The sequence below is a fragment of the Eupeodes corollae genome, chromosome 2, assembly GCF_945859685.1.
Source record: "Eupeodes corollae chromosome 2, idEupCoro1.1, whole genome shotgun sequence".
NCBI classification, from domain to species: domain Eukaryota; kingdom Metazoa; phylum Arthropoda; class Insecta; order Diptera; family Syrphidae; genus Eupeodes; species Eupeodes corollae.
This window is the reverse complement of record NC_079148.1, coordinates 152,229,834-152,248,112: the sequence shown is the minus strand read 5'-3', so window position 1 is coordinate 152,248,112 and position 18,279 is coordinate 152,229,834. Positions and strand designations below refer to the sequence as shown.

Here is an 18,279-nt window from a genome sequence, read left to right as displayed (position 1 = left end):
ATGACCATGTTAGGAAAAATCGAAAGTATATAATAGCGAAAACATTTGTTGAATTGTCAATAAGATGTTTGAAGCCGAAACAGAGGACTCATTATGTCATTTAGGTTTGAATGAAGCCGCGTTATGCATAATTCACTAATAAAAGCATTTAAGCTCAGACTCACTTAACTAAATGATTGATTTATTATTAAGAAAATATGGCACATAAAATAATACTTCTCAACATAAACTTAACGCTCTTGGTGTTAATTTTGTTGATTCATTTTACGACTTATTCTTTTCAATAACCAAGAGAATCTTGTAAATTAAACAAAACAGAATAGAATAAAAATAACTCAAAACAAGGCAAGGTCACAATTAAATTATAGCCATCAGATGGTCTAATTAAATTCTTGTAATTAGACATTGTGGTAGGGGGGACATTTTGTGTGTTATTTTATATATATTTTTTGTTTTTTAGACAGTGAGTCGTGAGTTATTAATATGGAGCTCCTACTTCTGTTTTAAACTTAAAGGTAACCACAAAATCTACTTGAATTACTTTTCATATACGATCATTTGTCATAGTAATGTGAGTTTTGGTTTCGTATTCGATTGCATTTCGACCTTTAGAGGTTCATTAACTTGTTACTAAATTTTCAGTTGACATTTTTCAAATCTTACAATAATATTTATTAAAATTGAATATAATTTGATATGATTTCAAATATTAAAACAAAAACAGATTTGATGGAAGTTAACTCTGAACTTAAGCTTTTTTAAAAAATTCAGGAAATGTATAACGTCAAAAATGTACTACAGAATCTATTGACATCTGAATTAAAGTTTTTAGGGTGATTTGACCATCATTTCAAAAGATCAAGTTTGAGCTTATAAAACAGAGTTTAAATGTATGAACCTTTCCAAACTTCATTGACTTCAACAGATCAAAGGGAATTTTCTTTTAGGATATTCAACCCGAAGGTTGTCAGTAGTGTCCGTAGCATGATGGTAAGTGCGTTGGACAGTCATGCGAGAGGTCTTGGGTTCGATCCCTGCATGTGCCACCTACAGTTTTATTCACGGGTACTGCCTCTTGCGAGAAATTGACAACTTCTCCAAGAGTAATTTTTGTCATGAACAAGTGCTTTCTCAAATTAGCCGTTCAGATTTGGCATATAAACTGTAGGTCTCCTCCATCCTTGACATCAGTCGCACACAAGAATGGTTGACAGTTGTAAGTCACTAGGCCCTGGTTCTCTACTGACTGTTGCGCCACCTTATTTATTTGTATTTATTTAACCCGAATGTTCCCGACGTTTCAAGGCGCAAAAATCTAAATAAAATTGTTTTAGAGTCTGGCTTTGTGCATACGTTTGTACGTCTGTTCTTTCGGAATACCTTTTTTCGACGACCATATCTCAAGAACCGACAGAGAAATTGACTTTAAATTAATTTCGTGTTTTAAGATTAGAAAGAAGATGCCGATGCACATGCTTTTTAATGTCTGATAATTGTAATAAGTGGAACATATTTAGCCTGTGTATAGCATTCTACATTCGTGGTGTTCGGCTAAAAAAAGTATCGCTGTACTTAACATTACTTTGGAAATTGTGTTCAAACTTTAGATGATAACATTCCTTGAAGTATGGGTATAGCGGTTGAATTGTTTAAGGAAAGAATGCAACTGGCTGTTTGATTCAAGTACCACACATAAATAGTGGTATTTTGGAAGGGTTAGGCTCTTTCGGCGAGATTTTGCAGCTTTAAATTCAACACGGTTGTTGATTCCCTATTAGAAATTGATGTCAAGATCTAAATTGAATGACTTTATCACACTCTGCAGTTGGTAGTCCTTATCCAAAATACAAGGAGGAGAAACTTAAAACGAGTATGAAAAGCTAAGGGTGCTGTCATCAGCGAAACAATTAAAAGGAGTTAGAAGTGTCAGACAAAACATCATTTATAAAAATAGAAAAATGTGTTCTCGGGCACAATAGTGTTTTTTTTCGTGAATGTAAAATTTGAACCTCCAATAATGCTTCAGTTGAACGGTTCAATAGGTTATTCCTAACCCAACAAAGAAGCAATTCATCAATGAGAGATAAGAGAGATTGATGTTAACCTCTATCACATGAATTTAAAATATAATGTCAAATAATCTAACGTCGTCCAAAACTATGTTAGGATTTGTTAACTTTTTGATGAGATAAACCATAAAATCATTAGTTCTGATAGTTTAAAAGTTTTTCGATTCCATGATCTTGGTGAAAAAAAGGCTATTAAACTTCAACAAGAAACCCTTAAAAAAATCGTGTTTTACTATTAATAGTAACAAATAACCAAGAGAAGTCATTACATTTGAAGGGGTATTTTTTAATGATAATCAATTTCCTTGTTCCACCGTTTTTCTCAAAATCTACGAATGAAATTTTGGAAATTTCCATGAACGTATAACCTCTACTAATTTTTTTAAAAGTATATTTAAAAGTAATATGCTGTTTCCGATACCAATCAGATAGACATTTAAAAAAATGCAATCATTCAAGTTACTTTATTTGTTTTGTAAACTTTCTCCAGGAGATTAATTAGTAGTAAATTAAAGTCAAAATACCATTTCGTTTGTAGTAAAATTTGTAATTCTTAAAATACACATATCTACAAGTGATTTAAAAAATTTAGAGAGTTGCCAGGTTGCTATGGTGACATCTAATTTTAAATTAGAGCTAAACACTTCATATTAGGAAACTAATTTCATATCTCCAACATCTCAACACATCCATTTTTGAATTTTTGTTATACATTAATACCCACAATTTTCATTCAGCTTTAGGATTAATACAAAATCTATCAATAACTTTCTTTAATTGTATAAATTTTCATAAAGTTATGTGTAGCCTTTTCACTAAAAACGTACTAATGTAGGGTTTTCAAATATGATTCTTATAGCTATTTAAAGAGTTCGTTAAAAATTGTACTCTATATATATAAATTCTTCTTATATTGAATTTCATACTTAAAAATAAATGTTCTGTTTTCAAGTATTACAATTATAAATAAATCAAGCCAAGTACTCTAAAGTTCAATCTTTGACTCTTTATAAAAATAAATTTCAAGGTAGTTTATATTTTTCCAAAGTAACCCTTTTAATATATCGATAAATTCAATCATAAACCAACAAAAAAATCGAATCAGATCACCACAAAAACTCAGCAGCCACAACCTTCTGCATATCTTCAACGTCTTCGTTGCTCGCTATCTAAGAATTTAGTTCTCAATTTCTTAAGTGACAAGAGCACGAACAAATTCAAATAAATCATGACAGAACAAACGCAAATAAAATAAACAAAATACTTTAATCACCCGTGTGCCCCAACCCCATTGTATTCTGAATGACCTGAAGCCAACGCAATTTTCCATTTAGTTAATCATTTTATACAAACAACACTAACTCTACAACCAAAGCAAAGTTAAACTAAGTTTTCGCGACAACTCACCCCCACTCAGAGACGTTTTTTTTCTTCTTGTTTTATGAATCTCAAGTGTTAAGCTTGTCAACAAACCCTCTTCTCTTTGTCTTTTTGCTACACCTATTTGTTAGACACATCAGAAAAAAAATATCAAATCAAAGTGTGGTAGCGGTGGCAGCCAAAGTGTAGATTTTCTTTTCAGTTAGGGGGCAAAATTTGCGTTTCTTTTTCTCTTGAGTTCGCCCTAAAGCCAAACGTTGAGCTCGCTGAGTATATAACACAAACTTGATCTTAGAATTGGCACAGTATACCGGGCATCTTGCAAGCGATTAAATCAAAGTGTTATAATAACTAATAATTTAATTTTAAAACAAATAAAAATCAAAAGGATTTATAAATCTTGTGATATCAAAGGATTCTACAGCAATACAATAAATACAAAAATAATATAAAAATGGAAAATTTTTCAACAATTGTCGTTTTATGTCTGGCGATGTTCGCTACAACAGTCATTGCCCATCCAGGATATGCTGTGGATTATTATGTGAGTTGAAAGAAGTGTCAAGTGGTGAAATTATAAAAATAACACAAAAAAAAAAATTGAGTTAAAAATCAAGTTTTAACGTCAGCTCTTTTGTTTCAAATGCATAATATCATGTTATACTCAAGTGCTTCTGAATTCTGGAAAAATAATATTTATAAATCAATTGTTAAAGTACTTTTTTTCGATAATTGTCATTTTTTAAAAGTTAAAGTTAACTTTAGTTGTGATTGGCATATTAAGTGATAAATTTGTGAATTTTGCACAGAAAAAATTGTGACTAAATCTATTTTTCTCTATAAATTTTTAGGATCATCCTAAATATGCTTTCAATTATGGTGTAGCTGATCACACAACTGGCGATGTTAAGTCACAGCATGAGACTCGTGATGGTGATGTTGTTAAGGGTAAGAATTTTGAATATTTCTCCTTTTAAAACAATTACAGACTTAATCATATTTATTTAAAAAACGTTCTTTTGTTTTATTTTTTTTTTTCTTAGGTCAATATTCCTTGGTTGAACCTGATGGTTCCATTCGTACCGTTGACTACACAGCTGATCCCATCAACGGTTTCAATGCTGTTGTTTCTAAATCAGGACCTTCAGTACATGCTCATGCTGTTGTTGCCAAGCCCGTGATACACAAGACAATCACACCAATTGTTAAACATGTCCAACAACCAATTGTTCTAGCCTCACCAGCGCCTTATGGTAAGTTTTATTTTTCAAAAATATCCTCAACCTAGGTGATATTAGGCTGCTTACGTAACTTTCTCTATTTAAAGATTTAAATATTAAGACTTTTTCGGGTTAAAAAGATTAATTTTTAGAAACATTATTATTTTTAAAAAACTCTTTCAATTAAGACATTAAATCCAAAATCAAATGAAAATTATTGATGGAAAATATTTTTCTAGATCCAAGAAGTCAGAGTCTAGAGAGTTTAGGAAAATTTTTCCTTTTATTAGAATTTTGGTGTAGCAAGCATTTTTAAATCTTAAGAATTAGTTTAAATTTTTTTAAACAACTAAAGTCAAAATTATGTATGCTACCAAATTGTATTACTAACATTCACAAGGTGTCACATAATTATCTTAAAGTAAACATTTAAAAATTACAATAGAAAAATTACAATAGAAATCCAAAATAATTCTAGATTCACTCTCGAACAAGTCTTTGAAAAAGTAGTGGCTACCACATTTTTTGTCCAATTTTAATAAACATACAAGAGACTAAACTTCACAAGATCATTTCTGTAGTCAGTCTTCTCTTAGTTTTGAAGGAAGTAAAGGTAATGAATAAGAATTTCAAACAAACAAGTTTACAAAATAATTCCATTTAAAAATTTCAAAATCTTGATAAAACTATACAAAAAATTTAGATTCAGTAAAAAAATATACAACAAATATAAATCGTTGAACCGTGATCATATCTGAAAGTAACCTTACATTTTTGAGGACTATGAAAGTTGTTAAGTACCATGAATTGATCCACATATTTCTGTTACATTGGCTTAAGGGCAATTTTAAAAATAATGACTATATTTTTATTTTCGTAGCCAATTAAGTTAAACTTATAAGCTTAAGAACATTGCTTTTTAACTCAAACTCAGACACCTATCTTGTGACTTTGTGACTGGAAAAATTAAACAATTAGCATCTGGTTCAATTATTGGGTCTAAATACTTGAATGTTGTATAAAAAGTATAATCATTTTCTCACACAAGTTATTTCTAATTTCAAGATTTGTTCTAAAACTATTTAAAAACTTAAGTTTATACTATAAGGAAGTTTGCTATTTTTCTACCCTTATTCTTTTCTTCACGTAGTTCTATTTCCTTTACCACAAAGTAATAAATTGTTGTCTCTGTTGGCATTGCATACATTTTAAATAAGTTAAATACAAATATGTTTCTTTTGTATTTTTCTTTTTTCGGCTTAGGCATTGATACTTATCGAATGGTGAAGCTATTCCGTCGTCATGCAAACTTCTACAACAATCAGCACTTGAAATATCGATCGGAATAAGAAATCCGCATAAACTATTTCTTGGCTCTCATAATTCAATCCTTCCTACCGTTATATTTATAAACTGGAAAAAAATAGTATTATCTAGAATTTAAGTATCAAAAATAACCATAACTATTTATTTAACAAAAAAGATTATCAATAAAATGAATTTAAACTAAAAAATATCCATACAATTTTTTCTGGTGTATTGTCTTCTTGGAATTTTCTTCTTAGATTAATTGACTTCAAAAAAACATCACCAAAGACCTTCTACCAGAAATTTCCTTCTTATTATCTAAGCACTTGATTAAGAAAGAAATCATCCTCTCAACACACTTCTCAATAAAAACCAATAAAATGCCTTCCGTGACACTAATTTTTGCAAAACTTCAATGGCGCATAATTCGCAAAACTTCAATCATTTCAGTCACAAGAAAAAAAGATGAGTGGAAGTATGATGATAATACCAATCGCATTGCGTGAGACGCAACGTCACACAATTAATATATTCAATTCATAATGCATTGAGATTCCCCTTGCAAATGTTATGCAACCATTAAAATTCACTTTCATTTACTCACTCTGTGCTAAATGAATGAATGAATGAATGCATCAATGAAAAGATAGTGAAAATACTTTAAGAGTATTCTTTTCACATTGCGATGAAAGTAAAATTACTTTACCACAGTAACTATACAAAAAAATGCGATAAATACCTCATCAAAGTGTGATCTAATTTTTCAGTTTTTAATATTTCTTACACTTCATGATGATGAATTTGATGAACATCTTCTTGCAAATCACATGTTATCGAATTAAAGTCCATCTCCTTACCCAACAATTCCACAGATAGTTTTGATGTAATAATAGAAGAGAGTGTTTGTGGTTTTGTTTTTCTTGTGTTAAACTCATATTTTATCTTCAGTTTATTAGTGCTGGTGGTTTACTTAACCACAAAAGTGTGTCTATAATGAGGTATATGATCATATTTAATGCAATTTTTATCCAAAGAGGTTGATGCTCCTCCTATAGATATGAGTAGAAGATACTTCTGGTATATCATACGGATATCATTTTTAAAACCAATAAACTATCAATTTAAAGGAAGAAATTGTTATACACGTATTTACATTTCATGTGGTATTAAATATTCTTTTGAGGTTAATTTATTTACTTTTGAAAATGATCTCCATCTTCATGATGTCTTATCCTAATCTGATCAATTTAGATAGATATTTATCATTGTTCAAGTTAATGCTGCTCTAAGTGTGGCAGGATTTAAGCAGATTAACATAAATAGAGCACGCAACGATTCCAAAAATTAAAATAAACCTTTGACTCATAAAATAAATTAATTCCATGAAGATTAAAAATAAAACCACAACAAATTGAAAATCTTTTCAATTTCCTACAAAAACTCATCACTCGTGGAAAATCAAGCTAAAAAATCAAGCTCTGTATTCATACGTTTTTTGTTTTCTTTTGTAGGTATCTTAAAGTTATGAGATACCTCACTTCTATGTGTTTGTTTTTTTTTTTTAATCTTATAGTATGTTTAATTTTCCCATTGGTGGGAGTTTAGTTAAGCCGCACTTTGTGGTTCCTCAATGTCGAAATAATTATTAACTTTTTTCAAGACAATGAGCTATTTTTCTGTTCATAGTGTTTTTCTTTTATGTTGCTGAATCCAATTGACCTGATTTTTTTATAATATTGTGATGCTTTTGAAATTTCATGTAACATTGTTGTTATTTATAAAATGATTGTGTTGTCGTCGTTTGAAGTTTGTTTCTTTTTGTTGTCAGCTTTTTTAATGCATGTGAACTGCATTAGATGACAATCGAGTTTGCACTCAGCTCTTTTGTATAGTTTTTGATCTCTTGTTGATATTGGATGAACTCGTTTGAATGTTTGATCGCCAAATGCTAACAACGATAAAGTTAATATAAATTACAATAATAACTTTTGATCTTTTGTAAAGGTTTATTTTTGCATTTGATTGATGTTTTTTATAGATACTGATTAATGTAGTTCATTTGTTTATTGTGAAAAGGTTAAATTAATTTAATTTTATTTTATTTTTCAGTCGTGTCAAAGTCCCATTATGCACCACAACAACCCATTCATTACGATTATGATAACTATGCTGATGGACAATATTACGATGATGGTTACAATGGACACTATGAAAGTCAATATGGACACTATGATCATTATTAAATCAAGTGATATAAATATTTAAGAGAAACAAAATCAATGATCTTATGCTTATAAACAATACAAAAAAATCAACAGCAACATCAACATAAATATCAACTACAAGAAGAATAATAACAATTTAACCAAATGTGCAAATATTTTATTTTCTTTTTTCTTTCTTTTTCATATGTTTTATGTTATTTTAGAATGTTTGTATTTTGTAAATAGTTTTCTTTGTACGCTTTTTATATATCAACTTAACTTACTATTGTTTCTATGTACTCAAAAAATTTCACACACGTCTTTCTATTTTATTTTATTACTTTTTTTTTAATTCTCCTAGAATTTAAGTTATTTCCAATCCTTTTTGTGTTCGAATTTTTGTAGAGTTTCTCGATGTGACTGACATTAATGACATATAATTATTATTGAAAAGAACATAAAAATAAAAATTTAAATTTATATTATGATAAAACAAAAAAGAAGTAAATTATAAAGTATTTTTTATTTTATGTTGCAAGTTTCTATTACAACGATTTTATGCAAGTTACCATGATAATGTTATAAGAAATAAAATGAAGAAAGTCAATTCAAAAATGGAGTTGGTGTTTCATTTGATTGTTGATGGCTTTAATTTTGTTCAGAATTTAAGAAGTATTGACGTTGTAAGAAAGAATTCGGAATTTTAGCATTTACTAAAACTTTAAAAATTCTTTTGTGAAAAATATGGATGCGTTTGGGTCATGCGTAATAGATTGAATTTCAAGGTGAAGTGTATCGTCCTTCCTCTACTTCTTATGACCTCTGACTTAGAGTTTAATACTAAACCAGCTAGAGCTTCGATATTCATTCTCTTAAACTGCTCTTACCATTTTAATCGTTGTATGCGAAGTTTTGTCCATTAGCAAGTCGCTATACAGCTCGCATTGCCAGTTGACACATATTATCTCATAGATTTTACATAAAATCTTCTTTTTGAAAATACCAAATGAGTGTCCATCCGCCTCCAAGCTTCTGCACCACATACAGCATGATTGAGAAATAAGGGTTTTGTACAAACCTTTTCTTGGTGTTTCTTGATAGAACCTTATTTTTCAATAGTTACTTACTAAGTTCAAATAAACGCCAATTAGTAAGAGTTATTCTAGTTTAATTTCGGCCATGTTGCCATTTGCGGAGTTAACAACCATGCAACCTCGAAGTTATGCCTACGAGATTACGATAGTAAAAAAAAAAACCTCTTAAAAGATTCACATGGACTTAATTTTTCATGGACCGTTTTTAAAAGAAAAGTAAGATTGTTGGTCTTAAGGTAATTTATTTATTTATTAAAAAATGTCCATATTACTTATTCACTCAGTCAGTTGCGTCCTCGGACCTATTACAACCTGAAGTTCTTCTTTCGGGGCGTCCACTGCTTTTATGCATCATCATAGTGAAAAATGTATGGAGGTATACCTCAGCTCTCTTAAGCTCTTTCACAGTCGTACTGATTTTCTGATACATCTCTGTCTGTCTAACTGTGTGAGAGGGTTTATTGCATTACTTGGCCCACAATGCACATATCTATAGGTTCCTTACCCCAAATTGAAGTAATCTAAGCATTGTAGATACAGTTGAGACAGAAAACCCTTAAGATATTGCAAGGACATCTATTTACGAGATTTGCAGCTTGCTTGTGACAGTGTATGTAAATTTCTAAATGCATCCATAAAGCATCATTTATTTAACATTCAAGTTATATCTTGAAATTTGAGCTAAAATAGTTATTTCTCCATATTTGGGAAAGATTTCCTAATGAAGCAAACATTTTTCATACACTGACGGCCAATAGAATAGGTTCGCAGATTTTACAAGGGAAAAGGCGTTTTTCTTCAGAATAGAGCTTTGCTAAAAGCTTTGGTATTCTGAAATCATGTCTCATTATCAATCTATTTACAAGAAAGAGACAAAATCAAATGTGACCTAACGGTAAATTGCAAGCACACTATAAAATGCATTAAAAAAAAGAGCGTTTCCCAACGGTAAATAGTATGAGTTTCATCTGCTTAAAAGTTAGTTCTGGTTCAGAATTTGTAAAGATCAGTTCGTGAAATTTTTACAAAGTGAAATTAAATTATTCAAAATACAAATTTAGAAAAAATGGGACGAGCAGCACATGGCCTTAATTCGGAAGAAAAAATTAAAATCAAAACGTACGTAGAAAAAAGTTAGTTGCAAAAAAATTGGAAGATCGCAAAATGTTGTGAGCATTTTTTTTTAAATATAGAAAACTATGACAAGAATATGAAAGAACGCCCAAAAGTTAAATCACCTGCAGAAAGGAGATTGATTGCCCGACTGGCGTCTAACTCTATTTAGATAAACATGGTTTCAAAATTCAACGACAAAAATATTCATGAAAAACTATTTAAAGAAAAAATAGGTCCTCTTTATTTCAAATGGTGTGAACCTATTGTATTGACGGACTATGTAAACTTCAGTTCCACTTGATACAATACTATCTTAACTCACCATCTCAGCCGGTTGATCAAAAATTTTAACTTGTATTGGTCAGGAAATTCCAGTGAACATGCTTTCCTTATGCTCAATATATTAGTTTGAGTAATTTAAGAACCTCATAAGTCAACAATGAATTAAAGAAAATTATTCAAAGTCAAACAAATTTAATTGTGAAAACATTTCTTTCAGTATTTTAGTTAAAAATTCAAAAGCCGTCTTTTGTTTATTATTTAAGGCTTGTTGGAATTCTTTTAAGAATTAAGTAATTTCTATGGTAAGTTTGCTTTAAGTTTTGTGACCATAGCCACTTAATTTTGTTTATAAACTAAAATTGCAGACTTTTAAGCATCGGTAATTGCTAATAACAATTGCGCATTGCATTGTTCATACAAAAATCATACATACTTCCAAAGTCTAAGTCAGTCAACTTTAAAAATGCAGTAGTGATCTAACGCGTTTCAGGATTTGAGTACTAGAAAATCATGAACAATTTAGCTATACATTAAACACAATCATTTTTAAACCAAGTACTTTAAGGATTCTTCCAGCCAAAAACTCTTTTTGAAAAATTTGTTTGGAGTTCTAATGGACCATCTAAAAATGAGAGAACAAATTGACTTTTGAATATTCTAGCGTGGGCTCAGGTCTTTAATGGACATCATTATTACTAAGTCTTCTACGTCATTGATATACAAATATTTATTGAAATATGTTGACACCAAAAAGCTCTTAAAAAGCACATCTCAGCTGTTTACTGAAGATGTAATAAATTAGTTTCGTTATAGAAAATAATTCGGTCTGATATTCTATTATGATTTAAATTTCTGTCAGCTTATTTTTTCTTGAATCTTTATCTTATCAAATAAAAGTTCAAGGTTAAAAATCTATAAAAGAAAAAATAACCAACCTTGTCGTATGCTTATCAAAAACAAAGCATTAACAATTTATCTTGGAATTAAACCTGCACTAGGTCAACATTAATTTTCTATAGACGAGACGCGACGACCCGACAGCCTATAACCAAACAACCAACCAACCATTTCTGACGTAGAGTGTCATCATATACAAAATAATCAGCATATGAAAAGCCACCCAACTAACTTAACTCTTCATTATTTCCTATTGTTCCAAATCGTCCATAGTCTTTACATTAATGTGGTCAATTAATCTCTTGTTTATATCAAACAAAATTAATTAAATATTTACATTCAAATGCTACGGCTTCAGTATATGCTTCGCGCTATTCCATGCACTCTTCCTTCCATTTCTAGCGGAAGAAATTAATTCGATTTAAAGCTATGTTTGCACAGAAATAAACTAACAATATACTCGTATACTGTGGGCAAGTAATTATCTGAAAAGACAAACCTCTTAATGCAAAAATATCTTTTGGAAAATAAAACCAACAATAGAAAGACTTCACTGAGGAGGTTCGCATTGACTAATCAGTCAGTTTTGAATTCCCAGGGATATGTAGGTAGGTAAGGTAAGGTAGATGCATCTTAGCAAACGCACATCATTCCATGAACTGATTCATAGCCAATTGTTTGATCATTCATTAGCATAACTCTGCGAGAAGAATAAGCACCAAAAAAAGGAGTGACCAGCTGTCTTAACTGAAATTTTAAAATTGTAACGTTAGGAATTATAGAATTCAATCAACTTTAACAAAACAAAATTTTCAGATATTTGAAAGTCTTTTAAATGTTGAATATGTAATTCGAAATTTATCTTTGATACAGAAGTCTAAAAAAAAATTGAAAATAAAACAGTTTATCTAAATTTTAAATGTTTTAATTTGAATCAACCCTTAAAATACATTAAAACCTATGTATTAGAATTTTCTTTTAGTTATTTTTTAGATGAAAATTTATTTTTAAATCCAAACTAAAAAAAAAAGAATATGGTCACCCTTGAAATTTCTACCTCACATAATCAGATGCCTTCATCTCTGAATCCACTACTTACCGCATTGCTTTGGCGTCTAACAATCTTACGCCTGCTCTGCAAAGTATCTTCGAGATGTTGATGAGAGTCAAAAAACCTACGCTTGGTTTTGAATGTAAAAATGTATTGACAAGTGCGTTGTTTGGCTGCCGGAAATGACATGGAGATGGATTCCACCTGAAATCAATGAAATGCAAAAATGTGTTCAAATTCACAGTTTTCTTCTTTGTACCAAACTCTTCAGTACGAGATTTGTTGGTGCGATAATATATTTCTGTTGAATTGTATCTTCGAGACGTCTTTACCGATGTGCATGTTAGAAATAAATTAATTCAACCCACTGGAACAATTTTTCCTTAGGTTGAAAATGTAAATTCATGAGTTCCTATACATTGAATTACAATTTGAAAGTCGAGGAATTTCTATGTTTTCAAAGAGAAGTTAATAGGTTTTGTTACTTCGCCCAATTATTCAAATAGAATTAATGTATGGACATTCTTTAAAGCTTTGAAAAATTAGTATTCAAAAATAATTGTATCCAGAAGAAAACACAAAATCACAAAAAAATTAAAATGATTGCTGAAGAGCATTGGTAGAAATCAGTGTTTCAAAATTCTTAATGAGATTCTTTAAAAATGTTAAATCTGAGATAAACATTTCGAAATGAAATTTTCATATCAATTTCGAAATACGAAACTCTAAAAATAACAAGTGGTTGAATAATTGCTTTAAATTGACCATTGTCAAACATTCAATTGTGTCTCAGTTTTAACAGGATTTGAGTTCACATGATTTCTGTATTTGAAAATACGTTTTTAATTTTTTTAAAAAGAGTGCCTATCGGTTAACCCTTAAGCTCACTTTTGGAAGTCATATAAAGTTTAGATGTACTTTTTCCAGGTGCGCATCGAGAATGTGGAATATTTTACTCAACTCTGTTTTTTCTTCTATATTGATATTTAATACTTTTAACCATTTAAATAATTACCTCTTTTAAAACCCTTTTTAAATTTCCTAGCACTTGCTTTACTTTGAAAAAAAAGTACACATAAAAATATTAAATTTGTGTTTTTATGTTGTACGGTAACACTGCTGAGTATTTAAATATAACATAAACATTGCATATACTAAGGCTTTAAACTTTTCGATGAATAACTTGTATAAAGCTTAGTGTTGAATTGGTTGGTGGATTTGAAAATCAAATGTGCATAATTAAAATGGAGCTTTAATTGAAAAGCTTGGTTTGGATTTTATATTGTTAAATAATAAACTAAATAATACAAATTAAAAAACAGCTTTTGTTAACTCTTTTCTTGAATTAAAAGTTTTCTGTGTGTAACATTTGATTGAGTATAATTTTGATTAATTTTTAATTGGATTTTAACATGCACATTAGCATGTTTGATAGTAAAATTATCAATTTTAAGGGATTTAGAGGACAGAGTTAAAGTTTCATTAAACTAAATTACTTCACTTTGTGTGATACAAATCTAGTTCAAAAGTATTTATAGGAACAAAATTTGGTGTTTTTTTTTTTTTTGATAAGTTAAGAAGTGTTTGTATTGAGATAAATCAAAAAACTTATTAACATTTTTAGAATCTGCTTTATATAAAATATCTCTTCCCAAAAAATTACGAGTCAAAAATAATCATAAGCAAACTGGCGGAAGAGATGAATTTTAATAAATTGAAGCATTAACTTTACATGCTTTTGGTGTATTTTTGTGTTTTGAATGTTGTCCCAAAAAATTATAGCTGTTAAAAATCATTAAGTACTTGGGTTTCGAAATTTAGTACTAAAAGTATAGCAAAATGATGCATGATTACTACTTCAAACGCGTTTAATTTAATATTGATGTTTTGTATTTGGTTGTATTCATAACTTAGATAGTTTTCTACTGACTGACTCAAATATTTGAATAGGTATATCCTGGAAAATGCATCTTCTTTTGGAATCTTTATTTTGCAGTATTTTTGAAAATAAAGCCAACATTTTATTTGAGCTCTAAGACGAATATATTTTTAAATTCATTGTAGATAAAAGAAGGAAAATATTTATTTGGAAATGGGTTGTTCTAGTCTTTTTCAAAGTAGTTGGTGCAAAATTTTAATGTGCTTGGGCTATTAGTGTGAATAACTAAGAATCAGAGTGTTGGTAAAAAAATGATTTTGTATATTGAAATAATTTTGAAATTTTGAGAAAACTCATGAAGGAATTTTGAGATAATTGTGCTTAAATTGGCACACAAAAAATCAAAGAAATCCCATTTTCTCGACACAAATGCTAATAACTTCCCACAAACGGAATGCACCATACAAAATTTTGCAGAAAGTGAAAGATGATAAAAGAAGTAAGTAGATTTCAAGATATATAGTTTGAAATTAATTAAATAATTTCGTTAAGTTCTTTCATTCAATTGATAAAAACTTTATCTGCATGCTTACAAATCGGATAATATATCCTAATAATAATGTATCCCATTGTCAACAGCAAGGGATTTTCACTTTACAAAATCAAATTTAATACTTGATGACGTTTTTTATTTGGAAAATAGTACTTACAAAAACTTAACGTTCATATTTTTGAGTTTCTTTCAAACTTGTTTTAAAAGGTTTCGTGCTTTAAGTTTCTTAGAAATTTAATTTAAATGACAACAAAATATTAATACTCCAACATAATTTTGACTTGATGGTATCTTTATCTAGTTTTTAAAGAACTTTATAATCAAAACCCTTTTAAATCTAGTTTTGTAGCTAAACTTTCTTTGAACAAATTCAAAAATATTAAGAGTTAAAAAACTGATTTTGATATTTTTGATAATTAATTATCAAAAGTACCTGGTGTTCTTCTTTGAATAAAGCTGTGGTCAAACCTTAACATTTCGTGACAGAGAAAGTTTGTAGATTGATTGATATCCGTGTATTATTTAAACCCCAATATAATTTGTAGACATGCTTGACTTGTTTTATTATTATAAAAAGGCTTACAAAAGTACTTAAGACGAAGCGTAGAAGAAAATTAAATGTTTTTAATATATAGTTTAGATTCAAATCTAAGGATACAAATCCTATACCACCAAAAAACCTAAATTTGTGTACATGGATTATATTGGGGTTTTCAATAGGACGCTACAACATTTTGTTTAAATAAAACAAAAACGGTTTTGGATATCTATAAAATTCTTTATTCGGTAAAAAGTGCGTTTCCACAATGGGAACGCTTGCAGAAGTCCAGACTCTGAACAAAATTTTCTACGGCTTTAAAGCATGAATCGTTCTTATAAATCTGGCTTGTGCGCATAGACTATAGACTTGACGTAGCCCCACAATTAATAGTCTAACGGCGGTGGATTGCTGCCTGACCAATACCGCATATTTTGTTTATTAACAAAGAAATTCAGCCAGAAATGAGCCTCATTGCTGAAAATTATTCAAAAATCATTTTAAAGTTGTTGCTCAGTCAAATTCACGAACATAAGACGCTTCTGGTGGTCAAGCGGCTTTAGTTCTTGTGTCAATTTAATCTTGTAAGGATGTAAAACAAAAAGTTTTCAAGAATTCACCACAATGACATCACAGAGATACCCAACGCTATAGAACGCCATGTGAGAGACACATTTGGGCTTTCTGCAAACTAAAGCCTCAGCGGCAGTAATATTATCCACACTTCGTCCCACTTGCACGGGAAAATTTTGTACTGTGCTTGTGGTTTAAAATTTGATCACTAGATGGTCAATTGTTGATCTGCTAGGACAATTATGACGTTCATAAATTGGACGTAGCGCTCTTAATGTTGTGGTCACTAACTCTAAATTTCGGTAGTGAATTTTAATTATTCCGAATCGTTGTTGGCTCGTATATCTTTCCATCATGAAATGGCAAACTTTACTGAAGAGAAATGTCAAAAGAGCAGAAAAAAATATGTGGTCGTTTGCTGTCCTTGTCGTTCTACTTTTGTAGCTTCCCTGTTGAAAAAGCCTGTATGCAAAGCTTTGATCAACTGCAACGTTACAGGCTTGAACACATTTTTGTTTAAAGGAAAATATATATAAACAAATTGTTTGCATTTTATTACAAATAATTTTCAATTAACAATTGTATTCAGTTTCTATGTGGGCCTGCTACTAAATTTTATTTGCACCTTATGCCAACTATTGAAGTGGTAAAAATGGTTATTAGATGTTTTTGAATGTACATCTATCGATTTTCATCAATTTTATCCTTTTGAAACTCTTGTTGACGAATCCTTTTTGTATATTGAAAAAAAAATCACGCAAGAAATGGATTAAGGTTTTTGAAGCAATTATTCAATAGTTAATTAAAAATTTGTTATTTTCCTTCGACATCGAAAAAAGCAAAAACTATTTCGATTTCCCGAATTTGAGATTCTTTGAAAAGGGTATTTTTGCTGATGACACTTGTATTTACGTACCAGATTCAACTGGTTCCGTTATTCAAACCAAGCTGCAATACGATCTGAATGTAGTAAATCAATATTTTTATGGTTGGAAAATAAAATTTAATGGTGTCTCAGCCAACCTTTTTCACAAGGGAAAATAGTGCCCATATCGATGGTGAATGGGGTAATTCCGTTAAAAGCTTTATCCATTCAAAAATCGAAGATCCAAACTAAGCATTGGAAATAAAATACTTTACTTTTAAACCCACATTTCAAGGTAAATGTGCGAAAACTCGTATACAAAAATTTATAAATAGCTCAAAACAAATTTTTAATTTTTTTTTCAAACACATTATTGACACAGTGAGGTCACGAAACAACATCTATGTAGAAAAGATATATTATCGCTATTAATAAATAATACAAAAGAATATCCTTTTGAAACCTTAGGTCACACGATCTTAATTTTTGCAGATTTCCAGATGACGAAATGTTATTTTTTTTTTAATTTAATGCCTAACAAATAATTTAATACCCGTGTTTTGTTGAAAAATCTATCAATAGTATAGAAGGATTTTGTACGAATAACCAAAACAATATCCGCAGTATGAATACTACCGATAAAAGTTAAAGTAGAATCTCACTACGGATGGGTTTTCGACATTTATACGAGTATCGGATGCATCTTATGTGATTTTGTTCTTAAATGTTGGTACGATTAATATTGCATTTGCATCTCGATGGCTGTGTTCGTTGTGTATTTGTGCATTTGTTAGCATGTATTTTCCATTGGGGAAAAAATCAATCTGTTGCTGTTGATAATATTTATTTTTTTTAATAAAAATGGACTAACCAGACTTATTTTTCAAAAAAAAACAATAGAAAAGATAATTAAGTTTTGCTATGTTTCCACAAATAGTTTATCTCAGTTTTAATTAAATATATCTTCTTGGTGTTTCCACGGCACTTTCTAAAATGCAAATGGTGTTTCCATATTTCTTATGGACTGCAAGTGAGATAGTTTGTTTCGTGTTAAACATTGAAGAAGCACCATATAATAATATGCTCGACTCCGATATTTGACCGAAATCAAGTCGAATCAAGCTCATTTAAACTCGATTCAAGTTTATAAACAAGGCTCGCTTCAAGCTTGATTCAACACCACATGTTAATATAGTATTCTGCAAACAAACCCACTTCTTGAAGTTTTTATTTTATGTCCAAGCTGCAAT

At 29.8% G+C, this 18,279-nt stretch overlaps 1 protein-coding gene across 1 annotated transcript; it reads left to right on the top strand.

The window, feature by feature from the left end:
* Window positions 1–3,739: 3,739 nt before the first annotated feature.
* Window positions 3,740–8,800, top strand: LOC129944109 (larval cuticle protein A3A). Its single transcript, XM_056053301.1, has 4 exons — window positions 3,740–3,993; window positions 4,301–4,397; window positions 4,493–4,702; window positions 8,087–8,800. The coding sequence occupies exons 1-4, from the start codon at window positions 3,904–3,906 to the stop codon at window positions 8,218–8,220; spliced, it is 531 nt and encodes a 176-aa protein (XP_055909276.1). The 5' UTR covers window positions 3,740–3,903; the 3' UTR covers window positions 8,221–8,800.
* The last annotated feature ends 9,479 nt before the right edge of the window (window positions 8,801–18,279 follow it).